Genomic DNA, 17,971 nt, shown 5'->3' on the forward strand with positions numbered 1-17,971 from the left:
CTGGAAGTCGATACTCATGCCCTTTGCACCCATTAGGACAGGACCTCAGAGATCGGATCTCTCGATCGCACTGATCATAAATTGACATCACAGCGGAAACTTCATTCCCACAAGCTCCTCACTCAAATGGTATAGCTTCTCTGCAGCTTCAACATTCACAGCATGTGGCACAGCCTCTGCGAATTGGCAATCGCTGAGATAAACAGCTGATGGCTCAGAGACAGCTATAGTAGGTTAGCGATATCCTTACAAAGAGAAGCCGAGTTGCCAAGGACTTACCATTTAAAGCTGGGTCGAATGCAGCAACGAGCATGGTCGCGGCACCTTGATCCCCTGTCTTCCAAAAGTTGCTAGTTTTGGACAAGGTCTCATATCCACTATCGTCCAGGCCTCGACTGAGACCGGTCCAAATTGCTTCATGCCGTCAGTATTGAGAGACTCAAACTCAACCTTGGAAAGATACTTACACCCAGGATGAACACTATACGAGACAATGCCAGCAGATGCCAGGTGCTGGGTCAAGTAGACGGTGAACAGGATATTGGCTGTCTTGGACTGTCCGTACGCCAGCCATCCATTATACCCAGCCGCAGTGGGACTAAACATTGGAGGCAAGCCATCAGGGGGTCTTTCATCTTGAGGCAATTCTTTGCCCTCGAAGTTGTAATCATGGAAGCGAAGAGGTGACAAACGATGTCCAGCACTGGTCACATTAACGACTCGAGTCGACCCGATCTCCGAGGATTTAGCGGCACGCTTCAGCTGATCCATGAGCAGGTTCGTGAAGAGGAAATGTCCGATATGATTGGTACCAAACTGAATCTCGATGCCCTCCTCAGTGGTCTCCTTTTCCAGTACCATCATACCAGCGTTATTAATCAGTATGTCCACTCGATCGGCTTGGCTTTGTATCTTCGATGCGGCAGCATGGATCGATTTTTGAGATGCAAGGTTCAAGGCCACTACTTCAATTGAAGTGCCTGGTGATAGCGATTTGACCTTGTCGGCAACTTGTTGGACTTTGGATTCTGTGCGCGACGCCAGAAACAATTTGGCAGGCTGTTGGCTCCCAATTGCCAATGCAAGGGCTTCACCAAGACTGTTGGGGCCGACACCAGTGATTACCACTAGGACCTTAGTCAATATCTATTTTTGATCAGTTCTGGGAAACGATGGGTTATGACTGACCATTTTTACCTCGGATTTGGTTCGCAAATGCACTCGCAACTTCTGTTGCGGTGGTCTTTTCGTTGTACTCTGAATTCGTCGTAGCCATTGTAACGTCCTTGTCACTGTCTGAAATGTTCCTTATCCCTACTATCCTTTCTGTTCTATGTCTCGAGACTATATTTATTATCTTGCGCCGAAATCTGAAATGTTTCAGCTACAGCCCCGCAATGATTGTTGCACTCTATCACAGCCCCACAAAGTAAGTCTTCCCACCAGCACCCTCCACAGCAGCTTAGCCTGTCATTTCATTTCGCTAGGAAGCATCCAACCGATCGCTCGTGATAATCGACATTCGTCGCTGCGGGGATGCGGGGGCGTCAATGACTAGTCACGCAGTTTCATCGATCTGGCTGGACGGATCCCGAGGCCCCGCAGGGTTGCTCTCTCCACTTTGTCTCCGACTGTATGTCGCAAAAGCATGGCTGGTAATTGGTGAGGGGAAACCGGTAAGTATGACCGAGCCCTCATTTGATGACGCATTTGGTATAGTGCTCGGCAGTTGTCAATATAAATTGTAGCCGTTCTGGCTTGGGGTTATTCCAGGACCCGTCGGAAATAAAGACTTGACGTAGTTTTTAGACTGAAGGAAATCACCTTGTACACCCGTTTTACGTACTTTGCAACGAAGCAAGAGAACTTCTCAATATTGCGAACACACAATCTACAAGCCGTGTAAGATGACTGTCCCTCAGCCATCCAACGGCTCAACAGCCAAGTCAACGGGAGTCAAGGTCGTGATTGTCGGGGCCGGTAGGACAAGTCCACCTCATATGTTCCTACTTGAAAGATCTGACAAGAAGCAGGATTTGGTGGCTTGACAGCTGCAATCGAGTGTCACCGTCAAGGACACACCGTGGAAGTATACGAGTCATTTCCAGGTAACTCACACATATCCTAGCAGGCACCGAGACCATTATCTAACCTGAGTATGTATCTACAGAGCCCAAGGCCCTGGGCGACATCATTTCGTTCGGTCCTAACGCAGGTCGCATCTACCGACGCTGGTCAAACGGAGCTATCGCAGATCGCTTGAGGCCGCTCAGCATTAATTTGAAAGACCACGGTTTCAAAATCCACAAGTGGACGGGAGAGCTTGTACACACGCAGCTCACCCCTCCAGCTGATCCAGAGGCGCCAGCATTCAATGGTCACCGAGGCGAGCTACACACTGTTGTTTTCAATTATGCCAAGGATGAGCTGGGCATTCCCATTCACCTTGGCCAAAGAGTCACGAAATATTTCGAGGACGAAAACGAGGCAGGAATTATTCTTGACAGCGGGGAAAGGGTTCGTCTTATCTAGCCTTCTATGTGGATGTGACGCAAAGGTCTGATCAGTCTCAGGTCACCGCAGATGTTGTTATTGGGGCCGATGGAGTGCGCTCCAAGGCACGCGAGCTCGTTCTAGGTTACTTTGACAAGCCAAAGTCGAGTGGATATGCTGTATACCGCGCATGGTGAGTCAATCACACATACTATTCGACACTCGTCGATTGATGTTCTAACTCAAGGACTCGAATCAGGTTTTCAAACACGGATATGATTCGTGATCCGCGAACGAAACATTTCTGCGAGAATGGCGACACATTTAATGGCTGGATTGGGCCTGATGTGCACTTCCTTTTCTCGACCATTAAGAACGGGCAAGACTGTTGTTGGGTTCTAACTCACAAGGTAGGCGATCCTTCGGCTTCTTACTTGTTTCCCAAAATCTAACCAAGTCGTTTCCAAACACTAGGACGAAGCCGATATCGAAGAATCCTGGTCCTTCCCGGGCAAGCTCGAAGACGTATATAAGGTCATTGAAGGATGGGATCCAATCTGCAAAGCCATCGTCGAGAAAACACCCGAGGTAGTCGATTGGAAGCTCGTGTACAGAGACCCACTGCCCCGGTGGGTGAGCGATCACGGGCGTATCGCACTGCTTGGTGATTCGGCGCATCCCTTCCTCCCCACATCCGCCCAAGGTGCGACGCAAGCAATGGAAGATGGAGTGGTACTAGCTGTTTGTCTGAAGCGGGGTGGAAAGGGAAACATCTCTACTGCGGTACGTGCGTACCAAGAGATCCGGTATGATCGTGTGAGGGCCGTTCAGAAGACGGGTGAGACTACCCGTGATATGTGGCATAAGGCGGATTGGGATGAAGTTGCGAAAGATCCGGCATCCATTCAGCTTCCTCGTGAGGATTGGGTGTTCAAGTTTGACGCTGAAAAGAATGCCGAGGAAACATATGACGAGGTGGCTAAGCAATTGCAGTGATATTTTCCATAGCAACTAGATCGGGATAGATTCAGAACATGGGGGTCTTTTTCATGATAGTTTGTCTCGGTTTGTGTTTGTCATGTAAAATTTGAAACAAGATAATTGCTCTTTGCAGGAATAACCGTATTTCACTTGGAAATTGTTGAAGACTATGAGTAAGGTATCTTGGGCTAGAACAATACTGCAATTCAACTGCCGACAATGTCTGAAAACTCCTCCCAGAATAACAAAATTAGTGAGAGCTGCACAGACTCACTGAAAAGGGTTTGGCTACGACGTTATATTAATCATGTCGGTTGGATAACTGAAAGCAAGGAACACAACCCATTGATGGTAGTAAATAAATTTTGGATAGAATAGACAATACTCTCAGTGGGACCAAGTGTCAAGATTACACTTCTACTATCTGTGCTATAACCACTACCAACACTGACTTTCCTCCGTGAGCCGACTGATCCAGATCAGGTGTCACCCGAAGCTCATTCAAACCTTGTTCTCAATAGTCTCTGTGGCAACCTTCTCAGAATCACCTGAATCTCTGGCCTCGTTGTCTTCAACTTCCCCATGTGCCAGACTTTCTTCGGCCTTGAGCCTCTGCTCGAGTGCTGCCGGACCAACACACTTGTAAGAGGAAAACTTCCGAGCTGGGAGGCGTTGCTCGAACTGTGAGCGTCTGTGTCAGTAGATTGCCGTGGTTAATACGATTGTGGAGACATACCATCTCGTCAATCTCTTCAAGGGTCCGACCCTTAACCTCAGGTAGGTAGAAGTAGATAAAGGCAGCGGCGACGAGGCAGGAAGGGAACCAAATGTACCCATACTTTGGACTGCACAGAATATCAGCAATGGTCAACGTCTCGCAATAAGGAATCCTAGCATACCCCCAATTCAAAGAGTCTGGGTTGATGAAGTAGGGTGCGGTGAAGGTTGTCAACCACTAAGTGGAGATGATTAGCATGCGTACACGTATGAGTCAAGGGTTATTTCACTCACAGCACCTAGGAATCCAACTGCCGCCGCGAGCCCAAAGGTATAAGATCTCAGTCTCTGAGAGGGGAGCTCTCCACCCGAGACCCAAGCATAGGTCGAGATCATGCCGTTGTATGCAAAGATGAAAAGAACGGAAAGAGCAACAATGGCTTTCCCAGTGGCCAGTGTACCCGGGTTAACAGTGTAGACAACTGCGACAATAAGCTGGCTGAATCCGCAGAGTATCAATCCAACTGTCAAGAAGAGTCGGCGGCGTCCAATGTGAGTGATGACTGCGATGTTGATCAGGATGGCGACCACGCCGATTGCAGTGAGAATGCAGCTGTTCTCGAAGGCGTTGCCGACATTGGCCATTTCGAAGAAATAAGTTCCGTAGGCTAGGGGCTCTTGTTAGTTTCTTCGTCGAACGTCTTTTTAGTTTTTCGAAAGAGGGTAAAAAAGCGCTCACCAATCATAAACATAGCACCAGAAGCAGCCTGAGTGCTCACAGCGGCAACGGCAAGGATAGTTCTGCGCCGATCGACAGGGTTTGCAAACATGTCCCAAATCGATACACCATTAGCCATATCCTGCTCTAGTTCTATCGCAGTCTGAATATCCTCCATCTCCTTGTCCACGGTTTCCTGATCAGGCCTGAGCCAGACAAGCGCTTTGCGTGCTTCCTCGACTTTGTCATGCTGCATCAGCCAGCGGGGAGACTCGGGGATGAAAAACATACCACCGCACAAGAAAGCGGGAATAATAAATACCAATCCTAAAGGAATGATATAGCTATTCTTGCCGTCTATCTTCGCGGTGAAGTTGTCAACAATTGTTCCGAGAAGGGAGCCGAAGGAAGTCCAGAATTGGAAAGCGCCTAGCATGAGGCCGCGGTAGCGGGCGGGAGAGCATTCCTGGAATAAATGTAAGTCCGCTGAAGTACTTTTTCCTGCATTGAGGATATCCAGAATTGCTGACATACCTGGATGTACAACTGGGAGAATGTCATTAAGAAACCGTTTCCGAGCCCCATGATTAATCGACCAGCATACAGACCGCCGATACTATCGGTGGTCATCATAACAACATTTGCAACATAGATCAGGAGGACTGCAAGATACAAAGACGACTTCCGGCCGATGTAGGTTGCGATGGGTCCTGGGATTATCGAATTAGCCATTTCCCGGTCAATCATAGCCATAGATCATACCAGCTAAGCATGATCCTACGAAGGCACCCAAGGTCATAAGCGAAGAAATCAGCTGCTGGCGCTCGGAAGAGATGTTCCATCCAATTGAAGTGTTGGGCGAAGGCTCTCCAAAGACCTATAGAAAACGGTGAAAGTCAGAGTTGTCATCCATAGAGACAATCAAGATATCAGAACTCTCTGGGCAAAGTGATACCTACCTTCAAAAATCCAATCATGGCCTGGAAACCACCGATCAAAGTAAAATCCACTCCATACTGAAACGGCGACATGGAAATCAGCGAGCAAGCCGCCAACGACTTCCAATGCAGCCGAAGGCCATTTTTCTCTTGGCTGTCGCTCATGGTCGTGAGTGATGCGTGCTGTATACGCTCCACCTAAAGAACAGAATGAAATCGAACTCTTCAGAGTCAGTCAATTCCCAAATCCACATATACAGCGGATCTTCAATTTCCCCAGATGTGCCAGACCAGGGGGCTTTTTAGCCCGAAACCCATCCCCAGATGTACCCCTTCATCGCTCCGCGTACACCTCGACACAAGTCTTCCCCAAGTCTCCTGTGGGGCCATGCGGAGCTGGTTCATGTCATGACAGGTATCGATCGGCCTAGCTCGTCCTAGCACGACCAACACAGGATTGACTCTCCAGCTTCCCCATGGGGAGGAGTCATGCTGGAACAAGGAGCGAGCTCATTGGTGGAGGAGAAGGCTTGGGGGACGGGTGGATTCAACCGATCGATGAAAGGGCTGCAGGCTAAGTGACGGCAACTCGCCTTTTCTGAGAGCTTCGGGACTTGAGCCCCCTGTTTCATTGCCGAATTTAGCCCCTTTGTGTTGGCGAGCTCAAGCTGCTGGTGGCACTGGTGCTGGGAGGGGTTGGGAGGGCAGTGGTCGCGGGACTGGCCCCATGTCGTGGCGCTCGCGTGGCTTTTATTGTCTTTTCAAAGCGGACCTATAATCTCAACAGCTTGGATTTCTTCCATTGTGATGGGAAATTCGTGTTTGATGAGCTTTGAGAAGGTCATTGTACGCGTGGTTTTGTTGTGGGGAAGATCAGCAGTGTTGGTGCAGGATGTGGAGAAGGTCCGAAGCGGATTCTGGGGAAGTGGAGGAGAATTATACATTCAATACTGTAATGCACTGGCTGATCATATCTTTCGCTAATACTAGGCACACTCTTAGGCCAGAATAAAAGCTCTTGATGAATCCTTTCGGAGGAGCCTAGGATCCAGCACTGGGAAGTTCCCACACGTCTGTGATACAGAATGCCAGGACTATGATCTTCGAATCAATCTCCTGTTCAGCAGGTATGTAATGACAGAGGTTTCGAGAAAGTACGACTGGTAAAGATATCTCTTACCTTTCTTACTGAGAAGCCTTTGTTTATATACCGATCAGGTACAGCAAACTAGGAAGAGGAAAGAACTTGGAACATGGTCAAACAATCCAATAATTGGCAGGGGTAAGCCAGTGCAAAGCACATGAATGGTATCACATAGAAAAGAAGCAAGCAATTTCCAACTGTCATGTCTCGTCGTCATCATAACCAGTGAAGTCCGAGTGCTACCAATCCAGCTCGCAGAATAAGGATATGTAAATATAGAGTTAACTGAAGGTCAACGTTCAGTTGTATCTCAAGTTTCAGTCCTGAAATAGAACTATCTGGCCTGGTTCCAGATGTATCAAATAAAGAAAAGCCGGGCATCGCCCTAAAAAATGTCTGACAATCATGGTTGTTAAGGTAAAGATACGCTTCATGTCAATCCAAAGGCTTCATATGCCTCTATGAGTAGAAATCAGAGATCAATAGAGAATACCGAATGAACAAGGCAAACGAGAGAAATGGATGGGGGTATCCATTTCAACAACTAGGAGTTCGCCGGACCAATGGGAACCCCTAACCCTCCAGTAGCCCATGCACTATGCATAACACGCGCATTGAGAGCGTTGACACCATACCCACCATCCTCTGAAACCTCATTGTTACTACCGTCAGGTACGTTCGTGGGTGTAGGGCCTGGATGTCTCGGAACAGCAGCCTGATCAGGCATCGGATGATGAGACATGTACCCTGGTCCAGTGACATTTCCTTGGTTTGGGAAGAAGCTCTGGTTAAGAGAGCCGCAGGTGGTACAGGTGAACTCAATCTTGAAGTTGGTCAGAATCATCTGGGGAACTGCTGGGTGATCATTGCGCTGAGGATACCCCGGTGGTTTAGGATGTTCAGGTGCTGCAACGGACAAGGGAGTAGCCGTTGGATATCCGACCACTTGCTGTGAGACTATAGGGCGGGGGTCATTGCTGAGTGTGGACTGGTTGGGTGTTCCAATGGATGGTGGTTGTGGAATCTGAGGAGGTCGGACAGAATGGGCGCTTGGGGGCGGTAGTGGTTGTGCAGCTACAGGGTCTGGAGACCCAGCAGGGTTGACAGATGCTTCGTCCATAAGTGAGGATGGGAGATGATCTGGAAGCCAGCGGCTCTCTGAGATATCTCGGTAGGACGGTCCCACTTCGCCTGGCGACTCAGCCAGGGACGGCCCAGGCGACTGCTGGTCGCCCGTACTCATGTCCATATCCAAAGAATTTTCGCCTTGCATATCGGCCTGGCGCGGTTGTAATTTAGTCAATGCGCGTTGTGCTTGTCTCATGGAGATATCATAACCATGGTAGCGTTTGACCGCGTCCACCACATCCTGGCCTTTGATTCGGCTCTTCATGTCGAAGAGCTTCGGGATTTCACTCAGCAAAAAGCGAACGTGCGAGGCTTCAGACCGTGCGGGTGTCGCAGCCGGCGAATCAGCACTTCTTCGGCAACTGTGGCTATCTTGAAGGCTGGTAATATAGGTCGCGTTCTTGTTTGAGCGACAAACAACGCGAAAGTAGCAATTGGCCGAGGATCGACAGCCAATCACCACACTCTTCTTATTGCTTCGAATGACACGAAGCTCCCAATGCTGTCGGACGGATATGCTTCGAATCACCGTTTTGAACTCCTCCAAGGACGAAAAGCGCTGGCCCGCATGGAGTCCCGAGTACATCTCCGTCATGTTGGCGAGATAGAGACCGCGCACCACTGGAAGAAGGGTATAAACGACCGAGCCACTGAGACGCTCGTCACAGCTACTCGAGCGACAAGTTCCATCAGGGTGCAAGCCGCGCAGCGCGATGGTCCTGAGGTCACGAGGGGCAGGACGCGCGGGTCGAATGCGAAGCGCGGCGTAGTACTCTCACCCGGTCATCATCGAAGTAAATAGGGGGTGGAACCAAGTAAGGATGGAGGAACGGGGCTACAGTACAAGCTTTGGATGTTCGAATGTCAAGATCTCTGGGAGACTGGGGGGTGGTGGTAGACTTCCAGACAGAGAGAGAGAGAGAATCAGGCAAGTGGATTGCGGGTCGCAGGTCTGCTGGGCACAGGAATGTCCGGGGAAAGCAGCTTTGCATTCTTGGGGTTGGTCGCCAGACCGCTCGGCTTCACTTTTCTGATTCTCCCCTCACCAGTGCACCCCCGCGACAATCGCCCTCGCTGTATCGCTCTCAACAGCTATTTGCTTCCATCGGGGCTTTGATCATAGCTACGGTAGTCCATTCAATTACCTCCTCGGTCCCGAGATGGCCTCCTACGGGCTTTTGGGCCAGCCAGAAGAAGGTCAGTTCCCATGCCACCCCCATGCCAACCACCTCTCAGGACTGACATTCCAGCTGTCACAGACGCCCTCCACAAGTCGCGTCTTCTCAACGTCGAAGAGAAACCCTTCAAGCGCATCTCCAAACGTCTCCTCAACCCAGACTCGCTGATCGTCTCCAATGCCTCCCTTCCACTCACGCCTCCCCCCGACGAAACCGATGCCAACGCGGACGCAGGCCCAGAAGCGAAACTACAAAAACGACTCGAAGAATGGCGCACGTTTCGCGAAGATGTAACACTCGACTTCGCCGCCTTCGAAGGCAGTATTGCCCGCATTCAATTCCTCCTCAATAGCAATGAGGCGGAGCGCCAACGATACGTGACCGAGAAGCTAGCCATCCTAGATACGATGCAGTCGGTGCGCAAGAACACAACCGAGCTCCGCGGTCAACTAGAGGAAGCGCAAAGGTTGCTTGCCCTGCGTAAGACCTATGATGACCTTGCGGATAAGATTACCAGCAACCGCCTGCTGAAGCCGCGGGAAGACCAGCAGGCGAATCTGCAGAAACTGCAAATGGAGATTACGGAGTTGGAGAAGGAGAGCAAAGACTACGCGACGACGTGGGCGGAACGGAGAGAACAGTTTGGTCGGATTGTCGAGGAAGGAATGCAGCTCCGCCGCTTGATTCGTGATGAGAAGGAAGAAGTTGAGCGACGGGAGGGTATGCAGGAGGGCGAAGATGGCGATGAGGGCGATGCTGCCTCGAAAGGCAAGCTCAGTGCTGCCAACAGCCCCCTCCCCGAAGGTGAGAGCATGACACCGTCGCAGCATAGCCAGGACGAGAGTGGCCGGTTACAAGTCGAGAAGGGCTCTGGTGCAACGGGTGCCGCCTCTCCACTTCGGCAGGCAATCAGTGCAGGGGGTGAGAAGGGCTCTACGGATCGTGAAGATACCAACATGGTGGACGAGGGTGAGGTCACCGCTGATGATGCAGGGGAGCTATCAGATGAGCTCGAGGAAGGTGAGGAGCTGCCGGATGAGAGGATGGACACCTCTTGAGGAGTGTCTACGCATGTACATTACTGGCCCTGGAGTTTACGGTCTTGATCTGGCGGCGTTCCGTTGGAGAAATTTCAGAATACATTCATTTGATCATTCAATCAGTCTGACTGTGCTTATCAGCCTGGGTATTATTTTTCGGTGTCTCGGATTTAGAGTACGAAGCCTTCAAGAGACCTCACGCTCCGCAGTCTTGGCTTGTGCGATGGCCTCCTTCGCCGCAGTGATGTGCGCCACATTGCTCTCAGAGCCCTTGGCAGCTTCCTCGGCCTGGAGAAACCATCAGTATACTTCTCGACGTCACACAAAAGATCCAGATATAAAAGACTCACAAGCAGGGACTGCAACTCCGCCACAGTATCAACAAGCTTCTTCTTCAAAGAAGGGAAAACCTTCTTGGTCTCCTCCAGAGCCCGGCGCTGTTCAAGTCAGCCTCTACCCATAGCTATCGTAGCGGATGAGCATATTCAAGAGTAGCTTTTGCGCTGGGGGGATCCGGTGCCGGCAGACATACCTCCTGCTGCAACAAATAATCGCGGTTCTCATCTTCACTCTTGTCGTTCTCGAGCTTCTTAATACGCTCGGCCTGCTCCACCGCCTCGCGGTGATACGAGGCCTCCTCCTTCACCAGGCGGAGGACAGAGGAGGTGTTGATTTCAAGCTGGGAGCGGGGAGGCATTGTGATTGACCTAGAAGATAGTCAGAGGCGTGTTTGAAGTCATTGCGGTGCAACCGGTGGTGCGTGTGACGTCATAAATTGAGCTGTGATGAATTGAATATAGGATAAGAGCGTTCGCATCCCAATGTCCCAGTGTAACTCCAGGGCCATGGATATCAGAAACTATCGTGGTATGGCGAGGGGGTAGGGGAAGCTTGGTATGTTCTTTTACAGCCAAACTCAAGTTTTGTGGCTTTGAGGTGATCCACAGAGGATCAACTGGACATATTGTATATCAAGAAAAAGGAACATACCTTATTGTACCTTGAATATACTTGCGTTGAGTAATTCGATGGAGTGTCAAGAAACCTCCAGAGCAGCCCCTCATGATGCTATCGAATCTCTGTTTGCTTTGTTTGTGAGAGGGACGTCACGTGGTATGCGGTCAATCAGTTAGTGAAGCAAACTCGCGATCTCAAATGGACTGAAGTTTAGTCTGTATCTTTCGGGCAGTACAGTGAGATAGGAGATTTCTGTACATTCAATTCAGGTCCTATTTCTTCATTTAGCACGTATCGACCTTAGCCTTTCAAGTACCACTGTGGCCTTCGACAGTACGTCATTCTTCGCGAAGACTTCAGTCGACCACAACAGCCGTTAAAGGGCTCGCCTACTTCCTACTATGCCATAATCTGTTTCCAATCTCTTCCATCCAAACCCTAGCAGAAACATGTACATATATACACATGCACTCGAGTCAACGAAGCACCACCCACCCCTAAATTGCCTAGCCAATAAGAGCTCACATATGAGCTCAATGATCCGCCCGCAGTGCCTCAGGCCGCCGTTTGTTCCGATGACCCCAGCCTCGAGTCCACAAGCCTCGTTCAATACCCTCGATAGATCTATATACAGCCCAACCACGCTCTCGCTCAGTCTTTCAGTTTGCTCTCATTCAATGTCATCCATCCTATCACAGAGCCTGTGGTCGATTGCTATACCTTCCTAACCATGCCTGCCCCGTCGCTGAAACACCTGGCGACAGCCACGGCAATCAAGCATGTGAAATGTGAGTGCATCGGAAGAGACAACTACCTAAATGGTTAACATGATCACAATCCCAAATTGATCGCTAATTCCTTCTACCTCCAATGCAGCGCTGACTGATATCGGAAATCTCCCGTATACCCTCGTTCGTCCCATACTAATGAAAGTTGACAATCCGGAGAAACTGGTACGTCACACATTTGCACTACCATCCAACCCTTTTTCTATATATTTACATGCAAAGAACATTCAACTAATCTTTCCTTCTCTATATAGCACACAATGGAAGTCCTATCCCCCCAGCTCGCGGAAGAAAACCAAGAAATCTGGCTCGAACTTATTAAACGCGACATCCCCCGCTGGAACACCTACGACCTCCCCAAACACACAAACCGCTGGTACGAAATATACTGTGACCTGCACGCTGAAGTCCAGCGCGAGCTCGACGCCGACGCTGCAAAAATGAAAATGGCCATCGACGGCATTAAATCCGAGCGCGCCCAGCTCCAACCAAAAGTCATGAACCAATTGCCCCGAGGCGTACGTGCATCTCGCCCGCGAATTGCTTCGAGGGGTGTATATATTCCGCGGTCGGGAGATACAGCGCCAGAGGCGAAGAAGAAGGCGGCTATTTTTGCGCCGCAGAGGAGGAATGCTGCGCTCGCGGTGCCGACGAAGCATCTTAGTACGAGGGCGACGCAAATTAAGAAGGCGCCGCGGTCGTTGATTGAGGAGCATCGGCGGCCGGTGGAGCAGTCTGTTCCACGGCGAGATAATCAGAATACTACATCGGGGCGGTTGCCTTTGCTCGGAAGAGCGGTTTCTGCGTCTTCGTCTTCGTCTACTCGTCCGGCGTCTGATCTACGGGTTTCGTCTTCATTGGCGGAGCGGGAGGCGAGGTTGAAGGCTATTGCGGCTGGCAGGCCATTGCCGTCATCGTCTGCGACTGCATCTGCATCTACTACCCCGACTAATACTCACAATTCGCATGACCCTCCCGCCTCAACCAAGGAAGCTCCATCGCCAGCCAAAAGGGCCATCCCCAAACGCAGGGCTACCTCTCCACCACCTCAAACACAATCCCAATCATTATCTCATTCGTTGGGCCTTGATGGCTCGCCTGCTAGTAGAGCAGATAACGCTGGCCCCGAACCCTCTACCCGTCCAGTTATCCCCCGGAAACGAACAGAGGTTGATATCTTCCTTCGACCGAAGAAGAGGCGGGTCGTCTAATTCTCGCCCTCTTCCTTTTGTCTTGACTTTTCGATTTAGCGAGTTTTTTCATTTGTTATTTTGGAATTCTTCGATTCTTTTCGCGGACTGTTGTCCGCTGACACATGTACATAATGCATTTTTCTGGGCGTTCGTTTGGCAATTCGGGATCGGATATAGGTAGCCTCGGTTATGGAATATGGGGCTGCATCAGGTCTCTGGCTGGTGGGAATGACTGTATATTGCACGCCTTGGAGTTCGTTCTTTGGTTAACTTGGACGCATGCATCATGTCTTGCGCGGTCTTGCCCTCTACATTAGACAGTTGTAGATAGAAAACGAACCAGATGGAGCGATCTCCATTTTTGGTAAGACCTGTTTTCCATCGTCAGAGTATACTCTTCCGATACAAACTGCCAGCGCATGAAAAGGACAAGGCATCAAGATCCCAACACCGCTTCCACACTCCACGATATTCTCGGAGTCGGAAAGACAGAATGCACAGCTCGAATGCAAGCGGCCCTGCGCAAGTGCAGCACCTCAATTTTGAATCACATTGCTCGAAGTAAAATGGTATCTTAACAGGGGGGAAGAATAACTGGTTACAGGGCATCGCATCCACCACGCAGGGCGAGCACAAGGTGAAGCGTGGCGCCACCCTCGAGGTTATATTCAGCCGCCGTCTTGTCGTCCGCCCTAGAAGTAAGAAGAGAATGTCAGCTGGACGACCTTAAACGCGAACAGCTAGAGTGCTGGCTCTTTATAACAGTGTATGGTGGGAACGTACATTTGCTTGCCACCGAAGATAAGGCGCTGCTGAACTGGAGGGATACCCTCCTTCTCCTCGACACGCTCCTTTATCCGAGAGACCTATTTTCATCAATACATGTCAGTCTATGTGACTCTGGGGGTATGAGAAGCTGCGAGCGGAGCTTTGTAGCCTCGTGAGGCCCCGACGATGGAGCTTTTTCCGCGCGGGGTTCTCTTAGGTATGCGGGCGCTGTAAGTCTCACCTTGTAATCAGGCTCAATATCCAGCTCGATCTCCTTGCCGGTAAGTGTGCGGACCCTACAGAGAGTAGAAAATGTTAGTGCCAAGCTGCTCTGGTGTTCCTCGTCTCGGGCCGACGATGATGCAATTGCAGGGCGAAGGGCCAGGCTGGGTCCACCACTTACTTGATCAACATCGTGGCGGTGGTATGGCTTTGGTTTTGGTAGTAGGGTAGGAATAGGTGGATGACGAGGTGATCGCTTTTGCGGTGCCGGTGATGAGAGGAGTTGTGTATGTCAATGAGGGTCTGGATGGAGAGGAAGTGAGAGCCGCGTTGGCGGGGTTTTGGTGGGGCCGGCGGCCTTATTGCCTGATTGATAATGAGGCTGGGCTTTGGCTGTTTGGTGGTACTCATTCTTTGTAATATAGTGTATGATACTTAGTTAGTTTGAATGGCTATTTCGTTTTCTCGTATGGTTATCCTGGAGGTTCGTATTTATTCATTAAAGAATTCATGATGTCTCAGACCAGGTTGGTCTAGAAATGGATTGTTGTGCAAAATCCTCCGGCTTGGTAGGCCCCGGTATCTCTGGACTGTAAAGTAGAGATTTAAGGGGAATGTTTTTCAAATTAATGAGATAAACCTTTGAAAATAGTTTAGGGTGTTTTTGGTCCATATTGGGCTTCTCATGGATCGCGTAGGTCAAGGTTGCATGGCACTATAGGTGGTGGGATCGGCACCAACTTGGGTGTGGATATATATCTGTTTTGCCTATATTTTCCTTCCCTCCCAACTCAAGTGGACACACCACAACTCGCAAATTCAGCTACATCTTCAATGACAAGAAAAAACCTACAACACCCGAGAAAATCAATCATGACAATCGAAACACATCAGCAATCTGCACGGATACAATCAAATGTGTTCAGGCAGTTGATCATCGCGTGTGAGAACGACCCGGTAATCTTGGCAACTGCGAGCTAGCATCGATACCACTGTGCTGACTGATCTCGCAGACAAGGCTCCAACAAGCCTTTGAAAAGCATCGAACAGCCCGGAATGCTAAATTTCAAGAGCTCATTCTCGATCCCAACTTTCGATCATGGCAGTTTGACGAGATCCTCCACCAAGTCCTCGAGGCCAAACAGGGTCTGACTCAATATGTCGACCCGAGAAATAACCTGTCCCTTTGGTCTCGACCACCACAACACATCCGAGAATTGGTTCATGACATACAGCAGATACTTGCTCCGATAGCCGGCACATGTAAGTTGTGCCTGTCTAGCAACACAGGGTAGCCAAGCTGACGCGGGGCTATAGGCCTTTGGCTCGCCCCTTCAGACCATCTCCATATGACTACGCTGGAGATGCTGCCAGCACGGACTCTGGCCGAGGTGAATGAGTTTGAGAGGCTCCTCAAGGAGAATGCGTCCTTGCAGGATATCGTTAACTACACGCTCACTCACCGTGTCCGGTTAATTCGCCCCGTTGTCAGCTATGATACTTCAGCGCTGGCTTTAAGCTTCATCCCTGCTGTTAGAGATACAGCTGGCGAGAAGTCCAATGCCAGCTACTCATATCAGCATCTACGTAGCGATCTCTACGATATCGTGACTGAAGCTGGCTGCCAGCTGGAGGCACGGTACACTGTTCCATCGGCGCACGTTACAATTGCACGATTTGTGCGCCCAGTTGGATGGCCTGATAATGAAACTGAGGAGCCGGTTTTCTTTACTAAAAGAGCTCACGAGCTTGTTGCTGCAATTGAGGACATCAATCGAGAATTAAAATCAGATGATTGGAAGCGATTTGGCAACCCGTCGCGGGGCGAGTGGGTAGTCGGACAAGAGAAAGGACTGGAGTTGATGAAAGGTCGATCCTGGTATGGAAAGGGCGAAAGTATTCTCCTCGGCGAAGGTTTCTCGTGAATCCCATTCTCTTTAACGTAACAAATAGAATGAACATCACATTATTTAGCTGCCGAATGGAATTGTATGGGTAATTTCCCAATCGGGCAATGCGGTCCTTTCAGAGTGATGACTCAGCTAAGTCTTGGCGGGCGTAACCCAATCAAGTTTAGCGCATGACCGAATAGGGCACTAAGCGAACGAAATCCCACAACCACACTTGTCCGCTGGTTCTTCTCCGACAAGCGACATCCAACGACCACCACCTCGCTATCCGGCAACCCAGTCAAAATGGTAAGGCTCTTACTTTCTGTGCTCCAGGTTGCTGTGCCATGAAGTCTTGATCGATCGAAACTTGTTGCGACGTCGCGGAGATATTGTGTGAATGGGAGGAGATGAACTTGCGTGGCCGAACTCGACGCCGTGACCGATGACGACCGAATGATCTTCGCCAGCGTTGCGTATTCTACCGTGCCACCGGATTACGATTGAAAATCTCCGACAATGCGACGTGGACATCAACGCATCGACTGAGATGGGAGTGCGACCGGGAGACCGAGAATGAAGGCGAGAAAACGCACGGAGGGGACGAAATCTCGAAATCTCGAAATTTTCACGAAACCGAGAACAAGCCCGCTCCACGAGTCCATCACATCCAAGAAATCTCTTCCGAACTCGCTTTTGTCTACACATCAATTTTCCGCGACCGCAACATTTCGAACTTCAGACGCATGAGACACAAGCAATCTCCAGTGGCATATTTCTTCATCTTCGCACGGACTCTAGCTCACGAATATCTCGCGAACAGGTCAACATTCCCAAAACCCGCCGGACCTACTGCAAGGGCAGAGAGTGCCACAAGCACACCCAGCACAAGGTCACCCAGTACAAGGCTGGCAAGGTGAGAAAACGATCCCTCCCGCTCGCCTCTCGAGGCACCGCTCCAAACCACAGCGCTGTCGCTCGAGCCACACAGGAAGAAAAAAACGCTAATGTGCGAATCTTTGAACATAGGCCTCCCTGTACGCCCAGGGTAAGCGCCGTTACGACCGGAAGCAGAGCGGTTACGGTGGTCAGACCAAGCCCGTCTTCCACAAGAAGGCCAAGACCACCAAGAAGGTCGTCCTCCGTCTCGAGTGCACTGCCTGCAAGGCCAAGAAGCAGCTCGCCCTGAAGCGCTGCAAGCACTTCGAGCTTGGGTATGTTTCATCAACATTTCTCACCGCACCAGGCTTGAATATCCTGGGGGTATGTCGTGGAGAACTCTTGACTAATGATCCCTTTTTCAACTACAGTGGTGACAAGAAGACCAAGGGTGCTGCTCTCGTCTTCTAAGCGTTCGATTTCCTTGTTCGGCTTCTGGGTTTCCTGCATTGCGCAGACACTTCACTGTTACTGTGGAGGTCATATGATGGTGGCAATGGAAAAATGAAATAGGAATTCATACCTTCAAAAACAACACGATGACTACCTGATACGAGTCTACTTCTTCTTCTTCTCTACTTGATCTTCTGAATAGTAGACTACCTGCTTGCCTGGGGCTGATGAACTTGGCGTGGACGCTACGTACTGGATGCATTGATGTCGCCAGAATATGTGCGCATTGATCTGTAGATCATGGCCACGATTGAACTATGAACTTTAGGTGTCTCCTCTCCTGTAGAGTCCATGTACTCGTCTCTCTATCCGACCTGACGTGCTGGAGTAGCTATGACCATGAGACCTTCCACTTTAGTCCTTTCATGACCGACAACAACCACATCGAGTGCCATACTTGCTACTCAACTCGTGAGCATTATTGC

At 50.2% G+C, this 17,971-nt stretch overlaps 9 protein-coding genes across 9 annotated transcripts; 5 read left to right on the forward strand and 4 right to left on the reverse strand.

Moving 5' to 3' along the window:
- Nucleotides 1-87: 87 nt before the first annotated feature.
- On the reverse strand, nt 88-1,276 carry N7458_009274 (Short-chain dehydrogenase; the record flags this gene model as incomplete). The annotated part of the gene is made up of 4 exons (XM_056912656.1): nt 88-224; nt 280-414; nt 468-1,127; nt 1,189-1,276. The coding sequence occupies 4 exons, from the start codon at nt 1,274-1,276 to the stop codon at nt 88-90; spliced, it is 1,020 nt and encodes a 339-aa protein (XP_056761505.1).
- A 631-nt stretch (nt 1,277-1,907) lies between these two features.
- Nucleotides 1,908-3,489, forward strand: N7458_009275 (MAK1-like monooxygenase; the record flags this gene model as incomplete). The annotated part of the gene is made up of 6 exons (XM_056912657.1): nt 1,908-1,980; nt 2,034-2,108; nt 2,171-2,517; nt 2,568-2,686; nt 2,753-2,903; nt 2,968-3,489. 6 exons carry the CDS (start codon nt 1,908-1,910, stop codon nt 3,487-3,489), a joined length of 1,287 nt encoding a protein of 428 aa, XP_056761506.1.
- Nucleotides 3,490-3,975: 486 nt separating this feature from the next.
- On the reverse strand, nt 3,976-6,012 carry N7458_009276 (sugar porter family MFS transporter; the record flags this gene model as incomplete). Its single annotated transcript, XM_056912658.1, has 8 exons — nt 3,976-4,155; nt 4,211-4,319; nt 4,374-4,429; nt 4,486-4,859; nt 4,931-5,375; nt 5,444-5,619; nt 5,672-5,786; nt 5,869-6,012. 8 exons carry the CDS (start codon nt 6,010-6,012, stop codon nt 3,976-3,978), a joined length of 1,599 nt encoding a protein of 532 aa, XP_056761507.1.
- A 1,523-nt stretch (nt 6,013-7,535) lies between these two features.
- Nucleotides 7,536-8,714, reverse strand: N7458_009277 (uncharacterized protein; the record flags this gene model as incomplete). Its single annotated transcript, XM_056912659.1, has 1 exon — nt 7,536-8,714. One exon carries the CDS (start codon nt 8,712-8,714, stop codon nt 7,536-7,538), a length of 1,179 nt encoding a protein of 392 aa, XP_056761508.1.
- A 565-nt stretch (nt 8,715-9,279) lies between these two features.
- Nucleotides 9,280-10,355, forward strand: N7458_009278 (uncharacterized protein; the record flags this gene model as incomplete). Its single annotated transcript, XM_056912660.1, has 2 exons — nt 9,280-9,316; nt 9,379-10,355. 2 exons carry the CDS (start codon nt 9,280-9,282, stop codon nt 10,353-10,355), a joined length of 1,014 nt encoding a protein of 337 aa, XP_056761509.1.
- A 168-nt stretch (nt 10,356-10,523) lies between these two features.
- N7458_009279 (putative tubulin-specific chaperone Rbl2) lies at nt 10,524-11,034 on the reverse strand (the record flags this gene model as incomplete). Its single annotated transcript, XM_056912661.1, has 3 exons — nt 10,524-10,625; nt 10,688-10,774; nt 10,870-11,034. The coding sequence occupies 3 exons, from the start codon at nt 11,032-11,034 to the stop codon at nt 10,524-10,526; spliced, it is 354 nt and encodes a 117-aa protein (XP_056761510.1).
- A 990-nt stretch (nt 11,035-12,024) lies between these two features.
- Nucleotides 12,025-13,293, forward strand: N7458_009280 (elongin A domain-containing protein; the record flags this gene model as incomplete). Its single annotated transcript, XM_056912662.1, has 3 exons — nt 12,025-12,082; nt 12,171-12,247; nt 12,337-13,293. 3 exons carry the CDS (start codon nt 12,025-12,027, stop codon nt 13,291-13,293), a joined length of 1,092 nt encoding a protein of 363 aa, XP_056761511.1.
- Nucleotides 13,294-15,614: 2,321 nt separating this feature from the next.
- On the forward strand, nt 15,615-16,190 carry N7458_009281 (uncharacterized protein; the record flags this gene model as incomplete). Its single annotated transcript, XM_056912663.1, has 1 exon — nt 15,615-16,190. The coding sequence occupies one exon, from the start codon at nt 15,615-15,617 to the stop codon at nt 16,188-16,190; it is 576 nt and encodes a 191-aa protein (XP_056761512.1).
- Nucleotides 16,191-16,460: 270 nt separating this feature from the next.
- On the forward strand, nt 16,461-17,504 carry N7458_009282 (60S ribosomal protein eL42; the record flags this gene model as incomplete). Its single annotated transcript, XM_056912664.1, has 4 exons — nt 16,461-16,463; nt 16,978-17,070; nt 17,184-17,368; nt 17,465-17,504. The coding sequence occupies 4 exons, from the start codon at nt 16,461-16,463 to the stop codon at nt 17,502-17,504; spliced, it is 321 nt and encodes a 106-aa protein (XP_056761513.1).
- Between the last annotated feature and the right edge of the window lie 467 nt (nt 17,505-17,971).

Source organism: Penicillium daleae (genome assembly GCF_028827525.1).
Source record: "Penicillium daleae strain IBT 16125 chromosome Unknown utg000008l_segment0_segment0, whole genome shotgun sequence".
NCBI classification, from domain to species: Eukaryota; Fungi; Ascomycota; class Eurotiomycetes; order Eurotiales; family Aspergillaceae; genus Penicillium; species Penicillium daleae.